The following is a 15384-nucleotide window of genomic DNA, read 5'->3' as shown; positions in this document are numbered from 1 at the left end:
CATCATCGAATCAGACCTGTGACCCAACACCATGTTGTCAGCTGGACCATGGCACTGAGTGCCATGTCCAGTCTTTCCTTAAACCTCTCCACCACCTCCCCAGGGCCACCCATTCCGATGTCTAATCACCCTTTCTATGAAGGAATTCTTCCTAATGTCCAGCCTAAGCTTCCCCAGGTGCATCTTAGGACCATGTCTCCTCCTGTTTACAGCAAGGATCATCAAAGCCCAACTGCTGTCCCAGCACAGGACACCCCCAACAAACCCACCATGTGTCTGAGATCATTGTCCAAATCTCCTTGAGCTCCATCAGGCTCAGTGCCATGATCACTTTCCTGGGGAGCCTGTTTTAGTTCACCCATTGCCCCAAGAGCTTTGGGAGCCCCATTTTCCCTCACACCAGCCCACAGTAGCCATGGCCAGGACACCGTGGCAGAGGATCACAGCCAGTCTGACCACTGGCAGCAGCCACCCTCAACATGGGTCTTTATCAGATCAATTCATTTTTTTTTCCTTCCAGCTATTTTGCAGAACTTGGGTGGAATTGTGGGCCCCTTAGCCCAGTTTATATTGATTTCAATAGGGCCAAGGTGTAAGCTGCGCAAGCTACAAAGTTTTGTAACATCTCCATGCTTCATTTTGGGGGTAAAAGTGGCAAATTTTGATCCTTGTGAAATACACTAAACAACACAATCATGCTTTCCTTTAGATGCAGTTAAAACCAGAGTCTTCTCTGTGTTCACATGTTTGGAACTTGGTAGTTTGAGTTTGTACTTACTGTTCTAAAAAAATATCTGAAATGAAGAGTCCACTTTTGTCCTTTTTCTGATCAGACATAAAGAAGAAAGAGCGCCTGGAGATGCTTCGTGTTCTCTGTTTGACTTAGGTAGCAAGTAATAATTGGTATTTTCCTAGAATCCCAGAATGGTTTGGGTTGGAAGAGACCTCAGAGATCATCTTGTTCCAATCTGTGCCATGGGCAGGGACACCTCCCACTAGACCAGGTTGCTCCGAGCCCTTTCCAACCTGGCCTGTTCCAATTCTGTTTGTCTCTAGTGTAGTTATGGAGCAAGTCAGTAAATCCCTGCTCTGGGCAGTCCCTGAGTGAGCTGGAAAGGCCATCCAAAGCACAGAGCTTCAAAAAAACAGGACGAAAAAAGTGACCAGCGTGGCTGGAGAGAGGAACATGTGTGTGGAAGGAGAAGGAAAGGCTGGATGCCTGGGTGATGGGCACTGCTCCGAAGTCCATGTGATTGTATATGTTCACATCTCGATATAGAAACGATGTGACTATGAATCATCCTCGCCAGGAGAGCATGTGGGCAGAACGTTAGAGCTCTCTGCTTCAGCATCCCAATGTACAGGGGGCTGCTCTTAGGCTGTACCTGTTAGATTAGACCCAAAGGCAGCAGGACACATATATACATGCATGTACACATCTAGGTCTTTGTGGGAATATTTTTTTTGTCTTTTGCATTTGGAAAATGTGGATTTTTTTTCTTCCTGGTAATGCTAAGAGTGATCTTGTCTATCCATTGAGAAGTGCATAATCTTTTAGAAATAAGACCAGGAAGATGAAAAGTCTCAGTCGAAGGATATGGGTAAGGTGATACTCATATTTATATATATATATTATATAACTTAGGATACTCTTGGAGTGTAACACTGTAACCCAGGGGGTGACGCAGGGTTTGGTTTTGTCTTAGTTGAAACAAATGCGTTCTTCTAGTTTAAGAAAAAGTTGTACTTATCTTTCTTTCCCCTTGCTAATACTCTCTGAAATCTCAGAACAGTTCATGTGTAAGATACAGAATACTTTTGTTGGTGTTTTCTTTTTTTTTTTTTAAATTTAGATTTTTCAGGAATTTTATGCAGCGCTCTCTGTTATGATCAGGGAAGAAAATCAAATACTGCCATAATAGAATCATCTCCCTCCTGGACCCCACACCCCTGTGGAATGTTCCCAAACCAAGGATCCAGCATTGACTTCCATCATTTGAGGGTGAAAAATAAAAGCAGACGCACAGAGAAATTGTATCTGTTCTTCTCTCCTGTTTCTCATGTCACTGACACATTGTTTGTGAAAACATGAGGAGGGAAATCATATGCAAAGAGTGTGGCCTGTGAACAGATCCCATCTGACATCAGCATCACACATGCTGTTCCCTGCGAGACAACTTCCTTGGAAAGCTGTGGCAGGGAGCTCAACGGAGCAACGACTGAGCACAGGGACTCTCCCCTGTCTCCCTCTTGATCTTCATCTGTGGCAACTCCTTCTTGCTGCTGTCGTGTGGTTTCCATTAAATTGTAAGGTCAGTCTGTCTTTGGTTACTTTGTTGTGCTTTTTCCCCTTTAGCTCTTTGCAGTGACTTCAGGTTGGTCTGTTGTCTTTCTTCCTCGTCTTTCAATCTTGCTATTGATTATTGATACAGGGACAAACTAAACCTATTCCAGGCCAATTTGCATGGAGAAAAGCAGATGACTGTAGTGTGAATAGCTCAGGAATAGATCTTTCTGCCTGTCACCCAAGCAATATTCAGGCAGCCAGGCACATTCTCTGCAATGAAAACACAGTCCAAACTATAGCAGGATTCAATTGGAAAATCAGATGTTCTGTGATTCTTGATGGCTGATTTTCTGCCAATTACAAAGTAGGATGAGCTCCATTAGAATCACAACAATGCCTGAAAAATCCTTCTTTACAGGTAATTTAATGGCTGAATGGTGGAACTTTGGTCACAAGTGGGTAAGAATCTCTTCTGAGGAGCTGTTAGTTTTATATGTGAACAATTTGGAGTTGCAATGCCACTCAGCTTACATGAGGCTCCAGGTCTTCTGTTCCTGTACCTCCTGGCTTGGTGTAGGTAAAGGGAATAAAGCCCAGATGTGAGGCTCCTCCATGTCAGAATCAGAAGGAACTGGGAAATGATCAGTCAGGGGGAGAGGAAGAAGCACAATTCATCTTTGAGGAAACCTGCCAGGTGCTACTTAGGAAGGAAAAAATCAAGGGAATATGATTTATGTTTTCCATACTCACTGTGGAAATGTACTTAGCCCTACAGTTCTCTCCTCAACTTTAATTTGTATTCCCAATCCCTGTGCTGCTGCTCAGGCCTCTAAGAACTCTGCTTGCTCTTTGGATCTTTGGATTGTTGATCTGCTGAAAACTGAAAATAGTTCATTCAATTTGCAGCAGCATTGAATGTTTGAAGATTTTTTTCAAGTATTCAGAATATTATGGGAAACAAAAGAAGACAACAAATAATGGGTTTGGGGTTGTTCTTTATTTCTTTTTTTTCCCCCTCATGATGTTTGGGTTCAACAGTGAGGGCAAGAAGGGGTAGAAAACTGAATGAAGAGAAAAAATGACCCTTGAAAAAGAAACTCACATTTTTCAGCTCCAAAAGCCATTTAGAAAAATAAAAGAGAAGCTATTTTCCACAAACACTTTCCTTTGAAAAAGAAGAGAACAGTAGTCAACCCACTCTTCAATAGCAAAAATGTTTTTTATAATAGGCTGAACACTTAAACCACAAAGTTATGAAAGAGTTTTCCTTGTTTCAAAGAACTGGTATATTAGTTTGCTTCTCTTTCAGATCACAGTAGGATTTTAAGGCCAGTTCCTCTATTGATTTTTTGAGTATCTGCTGTGCTTTGCAGATTTTCCTTTTCATATGTACTGTGTTCTGTTCTGTGGGCTGGGATATTAATAGGATTTGATTTGAAGCACTTCCATGAATCACGTTGCAAGCTACATTTAGCTATTCCTAACTATTACAATACCTAAAGTTTTGAGGCAATCAAATGCCATGGTAGTGGGGGTCAGGGGAAAGAATTACAGCAGGAGATTGAAAGATTTGAATCCCTAGGAAATCACTTCACAAAACAGGTATTTGTTACTCACCTGTGCACTACTCACCTGTGCACTACTTCCAGCAGTCTCTATGTATAGTATGTGTACTTTTTACAAGAGCATGCAGTGATAGGATAAGAGGGAATGGCTTTAAACTAAAAGAGGGGAGATTTAGGTTTGATGTTAGGTTTGGTGTACTCAGAGTGTGGTGAGGCCCTGGCACAGGGTGCCCAGAGAAGCTGTGATTGCCCCTGGATCCCTGAAAGTGTCCAAGACCAGGTTGGATGGGGCTTGGAGCAACCTGGGATAGTGGAAGGTGTCCCTGCCCATGGCAGGGGGTGGGAATGAATGAGCTTTAATGTCCCTTCCAACCCAAACCATTCTGGGATTCTATTATTTACTTCATAGCAACATTTTCCAGGCTTCCTGAATTAATGATTGTTAATGTGTGAAGAAATAAATCATTTATTATTATTAATGTGTTAAATTTGCTTTTCATTATTATTGAAAAGTCCACTGAGGGAAGTGCAGCAAGGAAGACATTGATAGGCAGAGAAGATCCCTGCAGATGTATAGCAGAACTTGTTATGGGAAAAGAAAAATTTGAGCTGCATGAAACAGCAAAGTGAGACTTCTGAGCTTTGCCCTGCCCTGAGGGAATGGCTTTGTGTTTGTCCCAGGGGTGACCAGTCACTTTTCAGTGTGTCTTGTCACTATTCACTGGGTTGGATCCTGCTTCCTGTCTGCAGTGGATTTGTTTTATGGATGCTGTGGAGCTCTGTGTCAATGTCCAGCAGTGTGCTTTGGTCCCTCAGGACTGCCCTGGGAGGCAGCTGAGCCGACAGGCTTCCTCACAGGTGTTCCTGTGGCAGGAGCAGTGCCAGCAGCTCCCCAGGGAGCAGCAGTGTAGCTGTTGTGCTGCAGGATGAGACCAGCTGGCCCTGCAGAGGGAAGGAAGGGGAAGGACAACACACGAGGAGGAGGCAGCCAGAAGAGGAAAAGAGAGGCCCTAAATGGAGAAAGAGCAGCAGTCATCTGTGTCTAGGGCTTTAAGTGTAATGATTTTGTCTACTCTGTTTCAGGCTGCTAAGCACTTATATCACAGGGTCTGAATGGTTTTTTCTGCAAAATGGATCCATGTCTTCATAGTGGCTAATATCTGAGCAAGTGGGAATAGGAATTATGTTATAAATTTGCTTGATATCCGGTTCCTTTACACATCAGTTGCAGTGGCAAGCTATAGTGTCTCATGTTCCAGCCTCTTCGTTTCTTCACCAGTGCCAACTGATACCTTTTTTTTTCCCCTGTTATAAAAGCCTCTTTCCTCAGTAAACTCTTAATTTATTGATGAAAGCACAACAGTCTTCCTCAAGCTAAGCTTCATCCCCTTACAGCTGTGTAGCACCTCAAGGGTAGAGATGCTGAATTCTGCTGGAGTTTTTCCAGGGGCTCCAGTCACTCCAGTGCTTTCAAGCTCTTCATTATGCTGTCTCCAGCTATACTCTGGGCCTTGTATTTATTGATTGTTTTCCTTCCAAATCAGGCTGATAACAGCAAGCAGATTTTTGATTAATCATGTTTATATTACTTTCTTCATCGAGTGTTTCCAATCACTGTCTAGTGATGGCACTGTTGATCATTATCACTGATCTGTCCTGGACTCCTGATTGATGTTTACTGATTCCCACATTTGTTTATCACTAGCTCATGACACTCTTCATTTTAAGACGCATTCAGAAGTTCAGTAGGACATCTTAATGCTCTGAAAAGGAACTGAAAATGTATGACTTGCTAAAAAAGCTCAATGTAAGTTGCATGCAACACATTACTGAATATGTTATTTGCTTTCCAAATCTTGGCGTGCTAAAATAAAATCCTATGATTTATACATGGTGGCTTGTGTTTACTTGCTCTCAGCACCACACTTGGTATCATTTCATCTTCTTCTGCTACAGTTATCTCACTGGTCCTTCTCAGTTTTCCTCTGTTGGTGAAATGTTCCCCCCAAAATCACAAGTGTATCCCACAGATGATCAACCTTAAACCTGTCTTGAAGTTTTTATGATGGAGGAATATTATGTATACAAGAAAAAAACCCAAATAACCACTTCCAGAAACAGATAAATTTTGTCAATTCACTTAGAAGCTGCTTTTGAACTTCTCTGAGATTTATACAGCTTTTCCCTCTTTAACAATCAGGCTGGGTGTTCTCCTAAAATAGGTGGAATTGTGCACACCTTTGAGAAGCCAGGTGGTTATAAGCAGTAGAAGATGAGGTCATTGCTTGTAAAATGCTTCATAAAATCAGAATTATCAGTCACTCTTATTGGTTAACAGGTGATTTGCTACAACCCATCAGCAGACCCCAAACAGTCTCTGTAGGAGGGATTTTGTTAACACTGTCCCTTGGATTTTTAGGATGCATTCTTCAAGAATCAGCATAGACTTAGAAAGAACAGGATCCATGGAGCAGAAGATAATGTGCAATTATCTTTATATGTATTTTATTACAGAGAAATTCACTAAGGACAAACTTCCCCAGCACATTCTCTTGTTACAAGATTCTGTAAATGTCATATAAAAGCACTGCCCTCTACTGCTCAGGGGCTTTCATTAACAAGTATTTAATTAGAAAAAACCCAACACTGTTCTTTTTAATGAGAATGATTGTATAGGCTTGCCTGTAAGAAAGACTTTGGATCTTTTTATTAAAAGAAAAAAGCTAATTTATCATTTCTAAGAAACATAAACCACCCGTGTTCTTATGTTTACACGGAGAACTGATATTTTGTCAAGAGTTTAGAAGAAGCTTTATGCCTCTTCTCAGGCAGTGGTAAAGAAAAACACATTTTCAAGTAATTGTACCTTTCAAAACTATCCTTAAAATCTTCCATTTTGTGGAATTGTGACCACAGGAAGGCAAAGGAATAGGAGGATTTCAAGTTGTGAAAATGCGATTGTAGAAAAAGACTTAATTCCTAAAGTAAGGGAAATGCAATCTGTTCAAACTGTCTGCAGAAAATTCTTGTTGCTATTTATCTGCTAATTTTACAGTACATTTTCTTAAGAAATGTCAGGTGCAAACCACATGTGAAAACAAGCTGAAAAGATGCAGCCATACTGTTATTACAGTCACAGCAAAATAGGGAGGCCACTGTATCATAGGAATCAGGATATCACACCTGGCACTAGACTAGGTTTTAACAAGATCAGCTGTTTTCTGGAGAAAATTTGAGCCTAACTTTTGCTTCCTGACTCCTATTTATAAAGATGAAATTTGGACTCATTAGCCAATAGAGAATTTCAGTCCAAACCTAACCAATTGGGGGCAACTAAGCATTATAAATGGCCTCTGAGGCAGGTGGGCTCATTTATGCCTTGGTGGTGTTTCTCCTTTGGGAGAGGCTTCTGAGGAGAGAAGATTTTTGTGTGGAGCTTGTGGTGTTGAGAGAATTTTAATTCATGGAAGCCTTCTGGGTTTTTGTTCGTTTGCTTCAGGTAAAGTTGGTTTTTTTTACAAATAGTTTTATCTCTTTTGTGCTAATTGGTGGCATGAGCTGCAACGTTGCTTTGGCTTTGTATTACTATGTAAGTAGCAGGTTGTGAAAGAACATTAATTAATTTTTAGTGGTGTTATAGCTATTTAAAATTTTAATTTGGTTTGGGGAGTCTTGTTAGCAAAGTTAATGAATCTTCTGCTGAGCACGTGAATATGCAGGTACACTATAATGGGCTTCTTAATAAGCAAAAGATAAATATGTTTGTTCTCCTATGTTGCACCTCAAAGCAAAAGCTGTGAAGCTTGGTCTCAAGGGCTTTCTAGGTGGAGGGAGGCTAAGACAAGCTGGTCATCATCTCTGTGAAACCCAGAGTTTGTTGTAGCTTAAGAGTTATAGCTTTTGTTTTGTTAGGGCCCAAGATGGGAACAGCACTGATTGGGGAGCTGTGCCTGGTGACCAAGCTTCTGTGTTCTGGGAGTAAAATCTGCTGTGAAAGCAAATAATCTGTCTGCTCCTCAGTTTGCTTAGCTTGCAAATTCTGCTGGGCATCAGTGACTAATGGCTTTGGATTTTTCTTTATAGCAGTGGCATAGTTCCTGAATAACTTCTTTATTGTATTAAATAAAGCACAGTTTCTGAAAGACACTTTTAGAGCTTTTCCCTCCAATTCTGGTTTCTGTCACTGTCATTATAGAATGAAATTCTGGTTGTTAATGAGCTTTTTCTTCCTTGCTGCCTTTTGTTGTGAGAGGCATGTGGCTGAGCAAGCTTGGTTTTGCACCTTTAACTTAGTTACACTTTGTAGGAACTTCACTCCAAAGGAATTAACTTGTTCCTGGTTCTCAGTTGTGTCATTGTAAGGCTGTTTGTTTGAAAGTGTCTTTGCCAGCCATAGGGAAAGTGTTGGACACAGTGGCTGAGTTGCAGTTCAGCTTAATTACCCAGGGAAGGGCTGTTACTTAAGCAAGATGAGAGCTTGGATAATCAGGCACTGGTAACTTCTTTAATTTCACTCTTACTCTTGTGCAGAAGGAGGACAGAGCAGAAAATGACAAAAACTAGAAAATCCTTGATTTAAGGACACCACCTCATAGAAACTGCACCTAATTATTTTAGGCTTGGAAAGGTTCTCTTTTATAGAGCTCTTTCTGGATATTCAGTGCTTAATAATCATAACAATAAGGTCACGAAAAATCTACTGATGTTTTGCCTGGTGTTTGGCTGTAAATGGGAGATTGAGACATTCGTTTGGGTGTGGCTGTTCTCTGTTTTATGGTGTGCCTGGTTTGGGGAATAAAAAAGCAGAGCCTTTCTAATGTTAGTTTAAAGGCTGAGCAAAATGGCTGGGGATTTATCTTGCAGATCAGATGCCAAAATCAGGATTGGTTCAGCTTGGGAGATGGCACAGGTTTTGCCTTCCTCTCTCTGTTCCATCTTTCCTGTAAATTGGCAGAGGGGTTTGGAAAGCGCTGGGCTCTTCCCATCAGACACCAGTGAGTGCTCAGAAAAGTTCAACAGCAAAGTGCAGAAACACAGGGACTGTGGCTGGGCTGCAATTCTGAAACAAGCTGGGCTTTGTTGATACCAGAAGCTTTCTGGAATGTGCGTGGGGATGAGGAATAATAATGCGGGGTGAGTGCTGCCTGGTGCTGGGAATGCAGCTGACTGCTCTGGGCTCTCCCATCCTCTCTTTCAGAGCACGGCCATGGGGGACGCAGCAGCAGCAGCAGAGCAGCCGGAGCCCAGGGGTGCTCGCTGCCAGCTCTTTGATTCCAGCATGAGGAACATGGCAATGAGGCTGAGGACTTTCCAGCAGTGGCCCCGCACCGCCCCTGTGTCTGCCCGGGATCTGGCCAAGGCTGGATTTTTCTACGTGGGCCCCAGGGATGAAGTGCAGTGTTTTTGCTGTGGTGGTGTCCTGAAGGACTGGAGACCTATTGATTGCCCCATAATAGAGCACATGAAATTCTTCCCTTCCTGTAAATACATCTGCGGTGAGGATGTTGGGAACCAGGAGGTGCTGTCCCTGCAGGAGATCTTTGACACTGTGGATGGGCAGTTCCTGAGTCTCTTGCAGGGGATAGTCAATGAGGAGACAGCCCTGCCCAATGAGCCAGAGTACCCCGAGATGGTCACAGAGGAGATGAGACTGTCTACATTTGAGAACTGGCCTCAAAATTCCCACATGCATCCAGAGCAACTGGCTAGAGCAGGGTTCTTTTACACAGGTGGGTACTCGGGAGAAGTGTCCTTAACTCTTACTTACCTTAACTTTTGAAAGTTTCACTATGTGTTACTGGTCTTATAAATACCTGTGAGTGTGTGCATTGTAGTTAAAAACCACATCCTTCCTTGTGCCTGTGCTGTTTTACTTGCTGCTTGTGCACAGTTTGTTTCAACATTTAACTCCTGTTTGGGTACTGAGGGGTCCACTACTAAATAAACTCCCCTGCCAGCAGGAGTGGAAAATGTGATGTGTTTTAAACAGATGTTTTACTGACAGAAAAGTGTGTGCTTGAAGATCCATCGAGTGTATTTATTCCTTGCACTGCTAAAAGGACTTGAGGAGCTTGGTTTGTCATGTTTTGCATAGGCTCTATCTTGCACTGAAGCTTTTTCTTCTCAAAACCCCAAATCTGAGTGAAAGCTGTATAGAGTCAGCACATCTGGCTTGTTGTTCTAAGAACACTTTATTTGAAATACAGAAATAAGATACATTTTTTTTTTTTAGGAAGACTTGTAATATTTCTTGTAATCACGTGTATGTGAATATCAATATAATGTTATTGTTTTCCTCTGAGAATGCTTTGCTGGTTAGGTAATAGGTTTGAAGAAATACTCATCTCTGAATTGACCAGTCAGAGGAAATATTTGTGCTATGGCAGATTGTGGTTAGTGAGCAAAGTGTGTTCACAGGTACAACTAATTACAGCTCTTCTCTAAATGCAGGCAGGGGGGTTGGCTGGGGGGGCTGTGCATGGCAGCTCAGCTGCTCCCATAGATGCTGCCTGTGAGCTTGTGACTGCCTTCTGGAATCATCTCAACCAGCTGCAGCTCTGGGAGCTCAGACTGAGTTCCTGCCCCTGTACAATGTGCACAGTGCTGGTAAATTATCATGTTTCATCTCCTCTGTCCAAAGCCTGTGTTTTGTGCTGAGTCTTGCCCCAGGTTGTCACTCAGGGTTAGTGTAGAGCATGTAGTGTCTCAGATATCAAACAATCTCTTGGTCTCTTTCAGGACAAGGAGATGTAGTGAGGTGTTTTTACTGTGATGGAGGTGTGAGGAGCTGGTCCTTTGGAGATGATCCTTGGAGGGAACATGCCAAATGGTATCCAGAGTAAGTCAGTCTTGGTTAACAAATACCCCTCATAGCAAGGCCAAAAGATAGGTCATGCATTTCATACTGACAGATTTCTTTCATGGGATAGAAATATTTAGATCCTCTCACCTTAAAAGCAAAATAAGATGTTCAAATTCAGGTGGAATGGCACAGTTCAGACCTGAGATTCTCCAATTTGACCTAGAATTTACCTTCTAAGAGTTCAATTAAAATAACTTTCTTTGGCATCAAAGAAGAGCTTTCATTTCTCCCACTCTGAGGTACTAGAAGAAATGTACTGTAAACCTTGGGTTTCTGCAGCAGTTCTTGTTTCTTCCTGTGAACTGCTCTCTCATCACAGTTCCTGTGGTCTATTCTAAAGCATGTTACAACTGAGCTCATCCTGGGCCAAAATGAAGACTGAATTAAGGGGGAGGAGGGATCATGATCTCTTACTTCTCAGCCTTTGTGCAAGAGGTGGGCAGGAGAAACCCTGTCTTTAATGGATACATAGCGGTTTGCTTATTGCTCATAGCACCCTTTGCTTCTAAAATTCAAACTACTGCTAGCTTCACTTGGGAGATCCTGTACTAATGTCTTTAAACCTTTCTGATCATAGGTGTGAATTTTTACTGCACTCAAGGGGGAGAGAATTTGTTAGCAGCGTTCAGGCAACCTTTTCTACCACCCTGCTGGCTCCAGTGAGTCATGAATATTTTGTGTGTAGTGGATTAGGTTTGGTAGATGGTGGAGTTTTGAACACACTTCTTTTTGTGTCATTTTCAGAGACATTCCTGGGATCAGACTGAGCAAGACTCCTCTCCTTCCCAAGGTTAGTGCAGTAATTCCATGGTGTTCTATCTTCTGGTGAACTTGGTGTAGTCTGAGTTCCATCATCCCACCCCAGCTCCTGTGCCCTCTGTAGACAGGGTGTTTGTGAGATGTTTTGATATTCTAGCAGCTGTTTCTCTTTGGTTTTAGGAAATGGTCTCTAGCTCAAGAAACAAAGTTACTTGTTCTAGTGAGACCTCTTAGTCTAAGACCAGAGACACTTAGCTAGTTTGGAGATCCTGTGAATTTTGAGTGCTTGCCTAACTTACCTTTGGCTTTTGTATGCTCTTGCTGTTGATGTCTGTCTGTAAAGTCTTTCACTAAAACATTTTAAACAGGCTTGATAAGAAACCAGAGAACAGTGGAGGGTCTAGGCGTTCATGAAAGTGTTGATCCTAGGGATTATTCCCATTTATCAGTTGCTCCCAGAAATGTAAGTAGGTGAAATTTGGCTCCCATAAGCTCAAGCAAGACTTGAGCTTTTGAAGAGATTGCCAGCTGAATTTCCTACTTCTGTTGTTACTGATGAATGGTTAAGGTAGGAGAGGCCTTAATTGGGATGTTCCACTTGATGTTCGTGAAAGCAGTTCCGAGGCTTCTGTTCTGGGATGTGAAAACAAAGATAAGGATTCTGGGCTGATGCCAAACACAGGAGACTATGTTCACTGATAAAGTAAAATAAACCATCCAAAATAAGTGTCTGGGCTTTTATGAAATTGGTTTTGGTTAACTTTCTTGTGAATTATGATTTGAAGTAAAAAACAAATGTGGATGTTAATCTGGCTATATGGATAGCTTGAGGAGTGTTCTAGAATATATTAATGCCATTTTATGTAGAACACCTTCAAGGAATGGCACACTTTTTGCCCAAAGCTCTGCCTTTTTGCTAAAGTATCTGTTCACTGCTTTACAGATCCTCTGAGAGATTGGAAATTGCTGGCTCATCCTTCTGAGGATCAGAGTGCCATAGTGCAGAATGTCCTGCAGATGGGCTTTGACCCCACCTGGGTGGCAATCCTGGTAGAGAATAAATTTGGGCTGACTGGGACTTTCTACCTGTCTGAGTCTGAGCTGATCTCAGACCTGCTGCAGTCAGGTGGGGGGGCCAGCAGCAGTGCAGGAAGAAGCAGAGGTAGGCCTGACTCACACCTGGGCTGGGGTTTAACCTCTTCCTCATTGCATCTGGAGCACTGCTGGGAGTGTCTTGAGGGTCTGCCTTCACTCTGCCCAGGCTGGAATTAAGAGGAGTAATGCCCCCAAGCCTGCCTTCCCTTGGGAGGCTGAGCAATGAGGTTCTGATTTAAAGAAACCTGGAGAAGCTGTGGTTACTGGGATGTCAGTGGCTGTATCTGCCTGCACTGGGCTATGGTGGGGATATCCTTGGTGTTTCCTGCTGCCCTCAGAGCTGCAGTAACCAGCAGCTCCACGATGTGGAGGCTTGTGCATAGATTCACATCTGATCCAGACAGAGGCAGTTGTCTGAAGCAAAGCTTCTAGGATGGATGATCACTCCAAGCCTATTTAAAATTGGATCAATAACTTGATCAGAAACAGCCATGCTTTTTGTCTAGATAGTATGTATTTTCCTTAACTTCTGTCTGTCTTGTGTTATCTGTTTTGTGAAGCCTGTTTGCCAAGTGAATTTTACTTGAAGATGCAGTTCCAAAGCTCCTGCGCGGTCTGCCATTTCTGTAGCTAACATGGGAAAAAAAAAATCCACAAACCTGAAATTTTGATTACATAGCAGTATAGGAGCTGGAATGACCAGCTGATGTGATAGATAAACCAACCTTGAGGAGAGAATGTGATATGGACAGACAGGCATTGGCAGGGAGTGAACTTACATAGCTACTGAAGCACCACAGAGAACATCAGCCACACCAGGCTGAGTAAAGAAATTTTTAACTAAATGCTTCTGAGGTCCAGGGTATTTCATCTTTTCACACAGCACTGTCTGGAGAGGGATAAAGGGGGGTAGCATTCAATACCATCTTCTTTTCTGGTTATACAGGAGCTGTTCAGAGAGAGACTGGAACATCAAGACAAGAAATGCGATCTGTGCAGCAAAAGGAACCAGGTGCTCTGGGCTGGCAGTGGCGGGGAATTGAGCTTCAGCATAATTGGGAGGGCTTCTAGAATAACAGTATCATTATACTAACTCATTTTTTCAATTTTGAAGGGGACTGAGTGCTGGTTTGAGTGGTACCTGAGCACAGAAACCCTTTTTCAGGGATTGGAATGCCCCTGTGAAGCAGCTGTTACAAAAGAATCCAGTTTATCAGGATAATTATGTACCATAGTAAATGCTGTTGATCTGTGTCCCTGCTCGGTCCAGCAGGTGTAGATAAGCTGAATCTTGTGTAGATAAGCCAGTCTACAATAGCTGTAGTTTTCCAGCTTAAATGAAACTTGCCTAAGAGGTACTTTTGCCATCTTCACAGTCTGAACAAAACAGTGGGCAAGTTGCAGTGTGACTTCCTAAGCTGTCACAGCTGGGACTCTGGAGCTGTGACAACATTAACAGTTTGGGCTTTTGTTTTTTTCTTTTTTGGTAAAGATGAGCCTCAGCTGAGCACAGAAGAACAGCTCCGCCGCCTGCAAGAGGAGAGGATGTGCAAAGTGTGCATGGACAAAGAGGTGTCTGTTGTGTTTGTTCCCTGTGGCCACCTGGTAGCTTGTGGAGAATGTGCCCTCAATTTGAGGCTGTGTCCCATCTGCAGAGCTGTCATCCAGGGGAGTGTGAGAGCTTTCATGTCCTGAGCCATGATGCACCTGAGGGGAAAGATAAGTCTGTACAACTCATTTGTAACTCAGCAGAGGGAGGAAATAAGTAAAGAGTTTGATACTGGAGCATTCTTATTTGCAGGGTAGCTTGGCATAAGTGTGAAAACTCACTAAATGTGCCTCCCATGCACAGTGTTCCTAGGAATAGCTGCTGGTTTGATGTACTCTTGCTGATCTTGCTTTAGGACTACTCCAGGAAAACTCTGCTGGGCTCTTTTGTCCTCCAAATGAGGCTGTTGTTGACAGAGATTCTCCTCCACATTTTTGTGTTCTCAAGTGACTCTTTGCTCTGTGTTGAAATCAAAGGCTGTTTTCAGCAGACTCTCTGGTTCTCTCACTCACTTAGCAGCTGTCTAGAAATTATTCTGCTAGGGATTCCTTCAGGAAGTTTGATTGAAAATGGGAGTATTTTTTGTACAAAATGCATTCCATTGAGACTAGAATACTCAGCAGCAACGTGTTGTAGGGGAGGGAGAATCTACCTTTTTCTCCCCTTTTTGTTGAATCTTCGACAACTGATGAAATGTTTCAGTAATACTCAAATTTGCATAACTAAGTGGAAAAGCCTGGCCTGACTCTCCAACCTCTCTGCTCTCAGCTGACCTCCCCAGGTGAAAGGCTCTTTGCTCAGGGTCACTGAATGGTCTCCTAGAAGCTTCTTATGGAGCTCTTCCCTGGCTGTTGGGTACTATCCTACTAGAAAACAGCTCTGGAAAAATACCTTTTTAGAACATCTCTTTGCTGGCTAAACTGGTGATTCTTATTTAAAATGGAATATTCTATCATGTAGCCAAAAAGAGTAAGTTTCATCCACAGTATCCCTTGTTAACTGAACGGGAAAGGAAATATGTTTTTAAAAATAAACTGTTCTTTTTCATGGAATAAATTTTTTCCTTTGTTTAATTTAGAGGTCTGAGTATCTGATTGTAGTACAATTCCCTACCAGGGGAGGGCTGTGATTGTGTCCTAAGATGTTAGAGTGACATCAGGTTGTAAATCACATCTGTCCTTCAGTGCTGCATGGGCATGAGTAAGAAAAGCAACTGTTCTCACCATCCACTAATTTCCTTTGGAATTCACCAGACAGCACATGGGTC

General features: G+C 42.5%; 1 protein-coding gene across 3 annotated transcripts; it reads left to right on the top strand.

The window, feature by feature from the left end:
• Positions 1-1057: 1057 nt before the first annotated feature.
• Positions 1058-15199, top strand: BIRC7 (baculoviral IAP repeat containing 7). Of its 3 annotated transcripts, XM_032127312.1 has the most exons (8): positions 1063-1601; positions 1854-2312; positions 9050-9581; positions 10591-10690; positions 11292-11373; positions 11459-11504; positions 13515-13580; positions 14061-15199. In XM_032127312.1, the coding sequence occupies exons 2-8, from the start codon at positions 2106-2108 to the stop codon at positions 14261-14263; spliced, it is 1236 nt and encodes a 411-aa protein (XP_031983203.1). In that variant the 5' UTR covers positions 1063-1601; positions 1854-2105; the 3' UTR covers positions 14264-15199. The 3 variants fall into 3 exon arrangements, with proteins under 3 accessions (XP_031983205.1, XP_031983204.1, XP_031983203.1); XM_032127314.1 differs by lacking the exon at positions 11292-11373 and having other exon boundaries at positions 1058-1601; positions 14061-14161; XM_032127313.1 differs by lacking the exon at positions 1854-2312 and having other exon boundaries at positions 1061-1601.
• The last annotated feature ends 185 nt before the right edge of the window (positions 15200-15384 follow it).

This window comes from Corvus moneduloides, chromosome 17 (genome assembly GCF_009650955.1).
Source record: "Corvus moneduloides isolate bCorMon1 chromosome 17, bCorMon1.pri, whole genome shotgun sequence".
NCBI classification, from domain to species: domain Eukaryota; kingdom Metazoa; phylum Chordata; class Aves; order Passeriformes; family Corvidae; genus Corvus; species Corvus moneduloides.
Note: the sequence above shows the minus strand (reverse complement) of the source record. Positions and strands in the feature narration are given on the sequence as shown.

Bases quoted from the DNA above. Each gene is read 5' to 3' on its own strand.
- BIRC7 (XM_032127312.1), top strand. From the start codon at position 2,106: ATGCAAAGAGTGTGGCCTGTGAACAGATCCCATCTGACATCAGCATCA. The intron at 9,582-10,590 runs GTGGGTACTCGG...GGTCTCTTTCAG, and splicing joins AGCAGGGTTCTTTTACACAG to GACAAGGAGATGTAGTGAGG. The intron at 10,691-11,291 runs GTAAGTCAGTCT...TTCTGATCATAG, and splicing joins CATGCCAAATGGTATCCAGA to GTGTGAATTTTTACTGCACT.